The 12,982-nt window shown below is 35.5% G+C and overlaps 1 protein-coding gene and 1 long non-coding RNA gene across 6 annotated transcripts; one reads left to right on the forward strand and one right to left on the reverse strand.

The window, feature by feature from the left end:
* Window positions 1-6,641: 6,641 nt before the first annotated feature.
* LOC133778252 (uncharacterized) lies at window positions 6,642-11,466 on the forward strand. Of its 5 annotated transcripts, none has more exons than XR_009869074.1 (5): window positions 6,652-6,940; window positions 7,806-8,003; window positions 9,380-9,412; window positions 10,829-11,019; window positions 11,109-11,466. It is a non-coding gene; the product is annotated as an uncharacterized LOC133778252 (long non-coding RNA). The 5 variants fall into 5 exon arrangements; XR_009869073.1 differs by having other exon boundaries at window positions 6,654-6,940; window positions 7,806-7,933; XR_009869070.1 differs by having other exon boundaries at window positions 6,642-6,940; window positions 7,806-9,412.
* A 565-nt stretch (window positions 11,467-12,031) lies between these two features.
* Window positions 12,032-12,451, reverse strand: LOC133780005 (uncharacterized mitochondrial protein AtMg00820-like). The gene has a single exon (XM_062219892.1). The coding sequence runs from the start codon at window positions 12,449-12,451 to the stop codon at window positions 12,032-12,034; it is 420 nt and encodes a 139-aa protein (XP_062075876.1).
* Window positions 12,452-12,982: the final 531 nt, after the last annotated feature.

Raw genomic sequence — 12,982 nt, forward strand, 5'->3', positions numbered from 1 at the left:
GGAATTTCCAAAGATATTTCCTAACGACTTACCAGGGTTACCGCCTACTCGGTAAATTGACTTCACAATCGAACTAGTATCGAGAATCGAGCCTATCTCCAAGGCACCATTCCGGATGGCACCTACTAAACTCAAGGAGTTGAAAATGCAGTTGCAAGAACTCTTAGACTTGGGTTTCATCAGACCAAGCCATTCGCCATGCGGAGCACCGGTTCTATTTGTGAAGAAGAAGGATGGAAGCATGCAGGTGTGTATAGATTACCGCGAGCTGAACAAAGTGACAATTAAGAACAAGTACCCGCTACCCCGGATTGATGACTTATTTGATCAACTCCAAGGAGCGACTGTGTTTTCAAAGTTTGATTTATAGTCCGGTTATCACCAGCTCAAGGTACGACAAGAGGATATACCAAAGACAGCTTTTAGAACTCGATATGGACATTAGGAGTTTTTAGTTATGTCTTTTGGTCTTGCCAATGCTCCAACCCCATTTATGGACTTAATGAATCGGGTCTTCAAGGATTACATGGATAAACTCATTGTAGTATTCATTGACGATATTTTGGTGCACTCCAAGGATGAAGTCGAGAACGAGGAACATTTAAGATTGACTATGATGCGACTGAAGGAGCATCAACTTTACGCCAAGTTCAAGAAATGAAAATTTTGGCTTTCGCAAGTAGTGTTCCTTAGCCATATAGTATCCAAAGACGGAGTCATAGTAGACCCAGCTAAGATAGAGGCTGTGAAGGATTTGCCAAGACCTAAGAATGCGTCAAAGGTTAAAAGTTTTCTCGGGCTAGCAGGCTAATACCGGAGATTCGTAGAAGGCTTTTCTAAGATAGCCACTCCGTTTACTAACCTGACCCAGAAACAACAAAAGTTCAACTAGACGGATATATGTGAAGAGAGCTTCCGGATGCTCAAGGATAAGTTATGCTCAGCACTAGTACTTTGTGTACCGACACCCAATGACAAGTTTGTAGTATATTGTGCTGCATCAAAGCAAGATTTGGGTTGTGTGCTGATGTAGAATGATAAAGTGATAGCCTACACCTCAAGGTAGCTGAAGGAATACGAGCAACGTTATCCAACACACGATATGGAGTTGGCAGTGGTGGTCTTCGCATTGAAAATCTGGCACCACTATCTTTATGGAGAACGGTGTGAGATATATACGAACCAAAAGAGCTTAAAATATTTCTTCACACAGAAAGAGCTCAACATGAGGCAACGCATGTGGTTAGAACTAGTAAAGGATTATGATTATGAAATATTATACCACCCACGAAAAGCGAATGTAGTTGCAGATGCGTTAAGCCGGAAGAGTTATGGAAATCAAGCAGCTTTATCTAGAATAGAAAAGTTGCTTCAGCAATAGCTTATTAGTGCTGGAATAGAACTATTCAGGGATCAACTGGCTAATTTTTCCATCCAGTCGAGTTTATTAGAACATACGAATTAGACAAATGCATGATGACACGTTAGTATCGCATATGGCTACAATCAAAGAAGGCAAGACTACAGATTTCTCTATATAAGAACGGGGGTTCTTTAGATATAAAGGATAGGTGTGCATGTCAAATGATTATGGAATTAAGATGAAGATTTTAGAAGAGGCCCACATTAGCCCATACTTAGTTCACCCGGGGTCGACCAAGATGACTCACGACCTTAAGGCATTATATTGGTGGCTGGGAATGTAGAAGGATGTAGCAAACTATGTGTCCTAATGTCATATATGCCAGCAAGTAAAGGACGAACATCAACGACCTGCAGGCTTATTGCAACTGCTTAGAAATCCGGAAAGGAAGGGGGAAGACATAGCCATGAACTTTGTGACAGGATTACCACGAACAAATAAACACACGACTCGGCTTGGGTTATGGTAGATAGACTCACCAAATCAGCTCACTTCCTGCCTGTCAAGACTACATACACTACTAACAAGTACACAGACATCTATGTTCGAGAAATAGTACGACTGCATGGAATCCCTAAGACCACAGTATCTGATAGAGGTTCTGTGTTTACATCGAGATTTGTGGGAAACTTGCAGCAAGCCATGGGTACCAAGTTAAGTCTTAGTACGACATTTCATCCTCAGACCGAAGGTCAGTCCGAGAGTACCATACAAATTTTAGAAGATCTGTTGCGCGATTGTGTACTAGACTTCAATGGATCATAAAAGTAAGTATTTTCCACTTCTAGAATTCTCCTGCAATAATAACTACCATGCAATGATTTGTTTGGCACCCTATGAGTTACTATATGGAAGGAAGTGTCGATCACCATTACATTGGGATGAAGTAGGAGAAAGACAACTTCTTGGACCCGAAGCTGTTAGAGAGGCTTAGGATGCAGTGGCACTATTTAGAAAGTGTATGCTCATTGCTCAGAGTCGCCAAAAGAGTTATGCAAATGCCAAGCGGTGAGATGTGGAATTCAAAGTCGGAGATCAAGTCTTCTTAAAGATATCTCCTATGAAAGGAGTGAAACAGTTTGGGAAGAAAGGCAAACTTAGTCCCCGGTTTATAGGTCCTTTTGAGATATTGGACAAGGTGGGGACAGTTGCATATAGATTAGCTCTACCGCCAGCTCTAGCAGATAGCCACAATGTGTTTCACATCTCGATGCTACGTAGATATGTGTCAGACCCGTCTCACGTCCTAAAGTACGATACAATAGCACTCTCAAAAGACCTAAGTTACGAGGAATGACCGGTTAGCATCCTAGAGAAGAGGATGAAGAAATTATGGTCTAATAGTATTCCAATAGTCAAGTTCCTATGGAGTAATAGTTCAGAACGGGAGGCAACATGGGAGTCGGAGGAAGACATCCTAGCACAGTATCCAGAATTGTTTGGTAAGTAAATTTTGGGGAAAAAATTCTTTTGAGTAAGGGAGAATTGTAGCGTCTCGAAATTTTACTTAGCTAGATAGTAGTAGTGGTAGCTTGTAGTATTTTAGTTTTCATGGTTATTGGTTCAAGCCGGGATTTATTTGGAAACTCATAGAAATAGTTATGGATTTTATAAGTTTAACCTATCATTTAGAAATATTAATTATAACATAAGGTTTGATTAAAATAGTTGGTCCTAGAAATATTATTTATTATAACCTAAGGTTTGGATAGAACTAATAAGAATATGACACTTGTCACAAGCATGTTTATTAAGGATTTAAGGATTTTAGATGAATAATTTAAATAAAGGATAAATCTAGAAGCTTTAGAACCTTCCAGCAATTGTTAGGATTACGTTTCACTCAGTCAAAGTTGTTTTAACAAACTTCAAATATGCTGAAAGTGTGAAAAAATGTGTTTAAAATATCATTGTATGCTGATATATCACAGCTATAGGGTTTATATTTCGCCTACATAAGATACGAAAAACACGTCGACTTGCACGAACGAAACCACGGAAGCTCGGGCCATAGGTAGGGGCGATATATCGCTTAGGGGAGGCGATATATCAGCTCTTGGAGCCATTTTTGAAACTTTGTGTATTTAAATTAGAAACAGCCATCAACCACTTGGACTTGTTCTTGAACGTTTTTTACCAAGTTATGGGCATCTGTTGAACCAAAAATTCAAATATATTCAATTGTTATTCATTTATTTATTCTTTTTGAAAGAGGTTAGTTTCACTCCTTGAACTCTATAAATAGGACCTAGTACTCAGCCATTTCATTCATCATTCAAGCATTCTTCAGAGGCTCCAAGCTGCTAAGTTTATTCTAGAGAGAAAACACTAAGGTTTGGGATTTAAAAGCTTTTCAATCTAAGCTTTATAAATACTTGGGAAGTAAAATAGAGTGTTATTACGGTATTGAGGTGTAGATCAAAGTTCTAGTCCATTAAAGGTATTCTTATCCTCAGATTTAGTTCATCATAGTTCTTTTATTTTCTTTCACATCCTAACTTTATTTTATGGCTTCTTGGTTAGGTGTTTAAGTTCTTGAAAACTTAAGGTTTTTTAGTAAGTTTCTATCTTGATGGTTTAGATCTCTTTTTCATCTCCATTTCTTTAGAAACTCATGATTCTTATTATTGGTTTTAGGAGTTTTGAAATCCCATTCTTGTCTCCAATATCCTGGTTTTTGTAAGGAAAATAGGTTAGATTATATGTGTTATGATTTGTTTATATGCTATGATATGATATGTGCTATGTATATATTTATGATAATGTTTTTAGTCGCTTGGGGCTTATAGTTGCTTAGACAGAAAACCCCAAGATTTTTATCATTATCGTGGTTTAGAGTTATGGTTTACCCTACCTCGATTAGTAGACTGAGGACCTAGATGGGTTATCATATACTACCTTGTGATCTAACCTACCTCGATTAGTAGACTGAGGACCTAGATAATTTTATCACATGCTACGGTAATGGGTTAATGGCCATTACTATTGTAGTCCTATATGATATACGTTTTTATGTTATATATTTTATAGTATATGTTTTATGATATAGTCTTATGATTTATGATATATGTTTTTAGTAGATTTTCCTTGCTGGGTATTAGGCTCATTCCTTTTATTTTAGATGGTGCAGGAAAATGAGCTTGGAAGGCGGGATGTATTCGTAGTAGCTTGGCATGTGTATTGGGGATGGATTGATTGAATGGACTGCTGGAAGATGAGGATGAAGTTATTTCAAGTCTTTTAATTTATGTTCTTATGTATTTCCGCACTTAGTTTTTAAACAATTAATTAAAGATTATGTTTATGTTTTTATTTAAATAACAATGGGATCACATACCATATTTTGTATTTTGTACCGTATTTTGGATTCTTAATAAAGTTTTATTATTTCAAGCATATATTTATTCCAAAATAGTAGCTATGTCTTAGTATTTTAATTGTCTAATGTCTTAGAATTAGTCGGGTCATTACACAACACTTTAATTATTCAAAATTTATCAAAAACGTGCAAGAAGTTCGTTATACAATGAACACCATCAAGAAAAAAAGTTTGGGTCAAGACACCCCCACATGTCCATATAAAATAGTAAAAATCATGATGTATGGTTAAGGTGAAAAAGACTCCCTTTAACATAATCTCCCAAAAAATTCTTTGAAAACATATATTTTTTAATCATTACAAAAGACTATGCATTGCGCGGTTATGTTTTCTAGTGTATATATAAACTATTGTATTTCACTAATTTCTTATAATTTTTATAATAATAAGTAAATAATGACCATTAATATGTCTATGAAACGGTAGAAGAAATGAGAAACGGTAATATCTTCTAAAGAAGTGAAACTTTAGAGAATAGCAGTGAACTATTGATAGAAAACTCTCTATAATGAATAGAGAGGAGAGGGTTTTATTTATACAAGAGCTTGCAGCACTCACTAATGCTCGATACTCTAACTTGGGACTAGACCGAGCAATGACATGTGCTTTTGGAGCACCAAGCACTATCCAAGAAACATACAATAAGCTCTAGTTGATTTTCTATCGCCAGGACAGCTTGCCCAATCTGCATCTTTGAAACCCTATAGAAAGTATTTTGGTAGTGCATTTTATGAAGCTAATCCCATAAGTGATTGTCTCTTAAAGATAACGCAGAACTTTTTTACAAGCCATCCAATGAGTGGTAGATGGAGCTTGTAAAAATTGATTCAACTTAGAAACAATATAGGCAATGTCAGGATGAGTAATGGTCAACTATTGAAGAGCACCAATAATGCTCCAATATAGTCTGGGGTCTGCCATTGGTTCCCCTTCACTCCGAGAAAGGGTTGAACATGGTGCAGCTGGTGTGGAGCAACCTTTCACCCCTATCACTTTTAGCTTGGAAAAAATATCAAATATGTGTTTAGATTGTGAGAGATAGAGTCCAGTAGAGTCACGATAGGCTTCAGTACCCATAAAATAATGAAGAGGTCAAAGCTTTTTCAATGCAAAAGCACCATTGAGGTCAGCCACAAACTTTGCAATGAGTTCCAAAGTAATACCTGTTATTACAATATCATCCACATTCACCAACAATGGTAGTAAGTGGGAATTTTTAATGTAAATGAATAAAGAAACATATGCCTTCAAGTTTGTAAATCCCCAAGCTAAAAGAGCATTCTTGAGACAATCGAACCAAGCTCGTGGAGCTTTTTCAAGGACATAAAGAGCCTTATGGAGCTTGCAAACATAGTGGTGTTGTTGAGTATTAATGAAGCCCTCCACTACAAGAAATCTGATCTTTACCTACCGATTTCTCACCTACCAATATTTATTAGTAGGTAAATGAATGCTTTACCTACAAATATTTTTGGATTGGTAATATTTGTAGGTGAAAACGTTGACCAATCAATACATGTGTAGGTAAATAGTTTTACTTACAAAAATATTGGAGGGAACACAATTAATTTTTGGAGCCAAATTTTCCCTCCCAATTATATATTTTATAATTAAATAATAGTGACATGTCTGCTTATGTAGCAAAGAAATATTATCATATTTGGACTATATATGCCATGTCTTTGTCTGACATGGCAATATTATTATACTTTTGAAGTGACATGTGTACAATTACGATGATGTGTTATGAGATTAAACAAAAACAAAATCTATTACTTCAAATATAAATTAAAAACTATTTTCTACCCTAAATTAACTTTTTTTTACAGATACCCTGAATTAACTTAACCTAACATTTTTTTCTTTCTTCTTCACACTTTATTAGCCGCCTACACTCTTACTTTCTCTCATTTTCTCATCTTTCCCATTTGAGCACCTAGTTTCCTCCGATGACTTCCTCCGATGACAATAACCACCGTAGATAAGGACGTTGCTGCTACTTCCCTTCAAAGTCCTCTTTCATCAAAATCGTTGTTGCTGAGTCGAAGCTTTGGGAGGATGGAGATCCGTCTCTCTCACGTTGAACTCGACTCCTCTCTCCCGGTGAACTGGACTCACTATCTCAGCATCTCTCTTAGGTTTGATTCATAGTGAACCTTCTGTAACCAAGTTCTGAAACTGTAATATCTTATAATATATATTTATATCATTGTTAATGGGTTCTGTTTTTCCCTCTTTAAAAAAATACTAAGGATTCACTTCTGTATGTTTTTTTCTTGAGTGTTACATTGATTTCTTGGTGTATTATGAATATGAATCTCAGTTGAAAATTGTTTATTGATCCTATGAGACGCTTCAAAAAATGGATATTGAAACCATATATGGGGGGTTTTTGATTTGAACTTTAGTTTCAATTTTTTTTATGGCTATTTATATTCATATGCCTTGCATTTTATTTTTATAAATGATGGAACACCATATAGATATTTCCCTGTTTGATGGTTAAACACTTAGAAAGGGAGGGCAAGAGAAAAGCGTATATACAGTTTATTTTAAATGGTTTTATATATAGATTTACTTGTCAAAGAGTGAAGTATTCTCAAAGTGAACTATTCTTTTTGTGAATTGTAATATATATAAAAATTATATTCCACATGCATTGTTTCTCATTTTTTTATGAATGATGGAATGATTTCAATATATATATATATATTTGTATTTGCGTGGGTCGGGTCACTCACTGGTTTATTGTTTCTGACTAATTTATTATTTCACCAATGTTCTTAATATGTTTATTATTTTTCAGGTGTAATAATATCATTGGGGTGTCTCTCTATTGTGTGTAATTTGTGATATTGCTCTGTCCCTCTCACTATTTTTTTTTCATTTTCTCATTAGTTATGTGTGAAAAATATCTATAATATGTTCTAATTTTTGTTTTTGGAATAAATAATGTGTTCAACTATAAATATTTGTTGAATTTGTGAGAACAATATGTTTTAGGTATTCTTCGATTGGAGTGTTAAGTGGTGGATTTGAGCAGTTGTTGGCAAATTGAAATGGCTGGTGACAGATTGTAGGCTGTAACAGTTGGTGATGAATTGAGCGGCTTTACAAATTTGCTTGTTGAGGTATTCCAATGATTTTCCCTAATGAAAATCTCCAAATTTGAAGGATTAGTGATGAGATGTCTTGTTTGAGGTAGTTATTCTGACATGAGTATAGCTATTTGTTTGTTAGTTTGTATTTTGAGTTTAATTTTGGGAGATTTAAGTGTGGTTTAGAGATTTCACCTTAAATTTTCCTTCGACAAAATTTGTAAGCAGCTAGAATTATTATAAGCCTTCTGCTATAATTATTATTATTATTACAGTGTATAGTTTGTGATTCATTGAGTAAAAAAATGTTGAATTTATTTTCTCAGGAAAATGAGGGTAAGAACATAGGGGAGTGAAGGTAGAGAATGTAATGGAGGCAATTTAAAGAGGGTGCTGAGGCTGAGAGGTTTTTGTTGGACCACATAGAGACTTAGAGCAGGCCGAAGACTGTAATGGATTACATTGTTGTCTACACATCTTTGCTTTCTTTACTATCTTTTTCCTCATGGGGTGAATTTAGTTGAATTGGAGATTGTAAGAGTATTAGGTGATCTGTACATGTTTTACTAGAGCAGCTGAAGGAATTCTCATTTCAGTTGGGAGTTAAAAAAAAAACAGAAGTACATAGGCAAAATGAGAAGGAACACAGGTGGAGAGGTCATCAAAAGCTTGTTAAACTGGGTTTGTGACCTTTTATTTTTATATTTTAAGGGGTAGAAGTCCAACAAAGATGACAATTAATGAACAGGTGGCAATTACATTGAGAGATGGCTTGGCTTGGCATGTGAAAACAGAGTAAGATGAAGTGGTGTTAGTACCGTGAGAGCAGTAGTATTAGTAGGGTAAGAGTGGTGTGTGTGTGTGTGCATGGAGTACAGGTTACTGTCGCACTGAATTAAGCTATATCTATCTACAACTACAGGCTATGGATGGGGGGTTTCTCTCTCTCTTTTCCATGTAGCAAAACAAGACAATCAAAGTTAAAGATCGATTTTCTTGTTTTCTTATGTACAGAACACAGCCACGTTTACTGACTCACCTTCAATGGCATGTAGTACCCTTTATCTCTCTTCCTTTTTACTGCTGCATCATTTACAGTCTTTTCCAAAAGCCTTTCTTTACATATATCGCTGCAGAGGGTGGCCATGCGGCCTGCTTGGTGGGTTCAGACTTTTAAAGACCCTATAAAAATGCTCTCTCTCTCTTCTGTCAAACCCCCTTAGCCACTAGCAATATTAGAACTATATATATAGTAGTACTAGTACTAGTGCTCTTGAGAAATGTTTGTACTTGATGATTGGAAACTGTGATGATCATCAAATCGACATTCTTATTATTATTATTGTTGTTGTTTTTGTTATATATGCTAAACATTATTTAAGGCATTAATTTATTGGTCAATCGTATCATCATTTCTGTGCCTTGTTGAATTTTGATCTTATCACGTTTTGAAATTCCTACTCTCACCATTTACAACAGGGACGACTCTCATCTCGACCACACACGTACACGGTAACTGAAATGTCCTGATTTTTTTTTTTTTTAGTATATTTAGAAATAACTTTTCTGTATTTGATTTCTTGAAGCTTAATACACTCACTCACTCACTCCACTGGGCTGTGAAAAATTATATATTTGAAGTATCTGTTTTCTGTTTGCTGAAGAATAGTTCTTGTGTGGTTTGTTTTGTTTCTTTGTATATGTACATTCACATTATGCTATCTTTTGGAAAAACAGTAGTTCATAATAGCATCTTCAATTTCTTTTAGGTTTTTTGGTCAAACTATGTAAGAGATGTTTGATAATGATGATGATAATGGATTATGTAGAAGAGGAAAGAGAGATGATTTACTTTACATTCAGGCATAACCAAGATTCTTAGCTTAAGACCCTCACAGGAAAAGTCCTCTTCTTTTGGACTATGAAACAGATTTGCTTGATGGGATTCGATTTGGTTTTTTTTCCTTTTTATTTTGGTTACTACCCTTTGAATACATGTATTCACTGGTGCTATTTCTTGTAATTGCCAAGATTTTTCCTCTGTTTATTATAAATAAAATGGAAAGAAAAAATCTCAACTTTTTTATTTTTATTTCTAGACTCTCCAGTCAAAATGAATTTTTGAAAAATCCCCATTGATTTGATTTCATTGAGTGTGAACCCAATCCCAACGACCAACTTTTAAGTAACTTAATATTCTGACCCAATGTATGTTCATTTCAACAACATTTTAAAAGAAAAAGCTCTTCTTTTTTCTTTTCTACTTGCATTGCCATTCAAAGTTAAAAAATTGAGACAAATGCAAATATTGGGTATGAACCTGTATATGTAATTGAGTTGGTTGGATTCTTGAATACTTGAATTGGATCAAATAGAGGAGTACTATACTAGTATACATATGTATGCAGCAAAAATAATGTATGTTGTGGAATATCAAACTTGGATTTTTCTTTCACGGTTTCTTGTTTGCCTTCTTTGTACCTTAGTAGTTAGAAGTATAAAGCTTGCAGTTATGGAAAAGAATGTAAACAGAAGCTTGTTACTCATAATCCCATTCTTTTTCTTGAGATTGCTTTAAGATATATCCATTTTCTCTGCAGTTCTAATTGAATTCAAGAAAAACCCAGAAATGGTTATGGAAAATATACACAGCAATGCTAAGTATGATTCATGCAGAACCACAGAAGTAGAATGGAAGTCTCATTTAAAATTATGAATTACGAATTACGAGCTAATCCCTGATTGTTTTGGTTTTTTGTCCCTTGTTGCTTATATAGTGTGGAATTCATGTTGAATAATTTTTTTTTCAACTATACTAAATGTAGAGATTAAAGTAGTTCATTTGAATCATAATCCTTATGTTGTCTACCTCTTTGATTGTTAAGATGCTTTACATTTTCTTATATGTTCTTATTGCAAATTTATCAGATTGAAAATGAATACGGAAATTTTGAAGGGAAGTTTGGGCAGAAAGGAAAGGACTATGTTAAGTGGGCAGCAAAGATGGCTTTAAGCCTTGGTGCTGCGGTTCCATGGGTGATGTGCAGGCAAACTGATGCTCTGGATGTGCAGGCAAACTGGTGCTGGGGTTCCATGGTTGTAAGAATGTATAGGGACAGGTGAAACTTTCAGAGTAGTGGCGGTTAAATTTTATCAAGCGTGGTATCTTAATATGCTGTTTTTCATAAATTACTTTCTTCATTTACAGATAGATGCATGCAATGGATACTACTGTGATGGTTATAGGCCAAATTCCTATAACAAACCCACGCAGGGTGGACTGATTTAACTCCAGATGCTGATCCATCGATATTAACAATTTGATGGCACCGCCTCCACCACCTCCAACAGACCAAGCTTTAGATGCAAATTTAAGAGAGTCGCCATCTATTTCAGTTCGGGAGTCACAAGATGATTCTTAGTTTATTTACATTAATTTACTAAGGAACGAACTTTATGATTTTTTTTTTTATTTTGGTAGGGGTAACCTTAAAATGATAACTTTATGACTTATTTTAGTATTGAACATTATAAAGAATTTTAGCATTAAACATTTTATTATTGAATGGTTTTTTTATAGTTTATTCTAATATAGAACATTTACAAATAACTGTTATTATCTTTTACCTACACATAACCATTAAATTTGAACAAAATATAAATTGTGTAATAAACCAATAAAATAATGCTATGTGGGCTAATAAAATGATACCACATAGGATGCCACATAGGATGCCACGCAGAATGCCACGCAGGATGCCACGTAGGATGCCACGCAGGATGCCACGTCATCAGACACGTAAAACTACAAAAACCATGTCAGCATACACGTAGGATGCCATGTCATCAAACACGTCATCTGATGACTCATCAATTGATTTATAACTTAGTGGGGTCCACTGATTCTTTTACCTACCAGTGTTAATAAGTGTAGGTAAAGACTCTTTCCCCACTAACTTTTACCTACCAATCTCTACCAATTCAATATTGGTAGGTAAACCATATTACCCACCATTAGGCTAGTTTTACCTACACTTACAATTGGTAGGTAAAGACCCCATTTTCTTGTAGTGCTCGGGTTGAGTCATATATATACTGTCTCTTGGAGAACACCATTGAGAAATGCATTATTTACATCAAGTTATTGAATGTCCTAAGAAAAATGAACTGTAACAGCCAAACAATGCGCACCGTAGTCGGCTTAATGACCGAGCTAAAAGTCTCATAAAAATCAATTCCCAGAGTTTGATGATATCTTTTCGTAACCAAGCGGGCCTTGTGGCATTGAGCTGAACCATCGGGATTAAACTTGGTCTCAAACACCCATTTATTACCAACTACATTGGTAGAGGCAGGTGGCGGAACGAGTGACCAAGTGCCATTAGACAAGAGACCTTCATATTCAGTTATCATGGCTTGCTTCCATTTTGGACTTGCAAGAGCTTGAGAGACTGTAGATGGTTCATGAGGACCTGCTGCAATATTCAAAGGATATTTAGTTGCTGTCAAGACATTTGGTTTTGGAAATCCAGATTTGATTCTCGTTTCCATTAGATGAATTGATGTTAGAGCAGGTCTATAGTGATGGAAGATTTGAGTTACTGTCTTGGTGATCATGAAGAGGATTTGCAACTGATATGGTATCTACTGGTGATCCTTGTTGAGAAAAATTAGATAGGAATTACACAGGTGAGTGCGAACCTGTAGACTGAGAAATAGAAGCCTCTCGTGTAGACACTCCAGCTGATGATGATTCAATAGATGTCGAGGCAGCAGAGACAACTGTTGGCAAGGAAGGAGCAACTATGTCGATGGACTCTAAAGTGGTGGTTATCGTGGAAGGGGGCATAGAAGGTTGAGTTGTGACAAGAGAAACTCTCAGAGAGGGAAAGAGACTTGACTCTACTTAGGAGTTATAAGGAACAACACCATGAAATAAATGTACATATGGAAATTTTGACTCATCAAAGATGCAATTTCTAGTTATGTAGACACGACCAGACTGATGTAAACATTTATAACTGATAACTCTTGAATACAGAGTTATTTTTATACTTTTAAACTTATAAATGTAGAATTAGG

The sequence above is a fragment of the Humulus lupulus genome, chromosome 5 (genome assembly GCF_963169125.1).
Source record: "Humulus lupulus chromosome 5, drHumLupu1.1, whole genome shotgun sequence".
NCBI classification, from domain to species: Eukaryota; Viridiplantae; Streptophyta; class Magnoliopsida; order Rosales; family Cannabaceae; genus Humulus; species Humulus lupulus.

What these genes read in the sequence shown, in the direction of transcription:
- LOC133780005 (XM_062219892.1), bottom strand. Translation starts at nt 12,451, where the DNA reads ATGGAAACGAGAATCAAATCTGGATTTCCAAAACCAAATGTCTTGACA.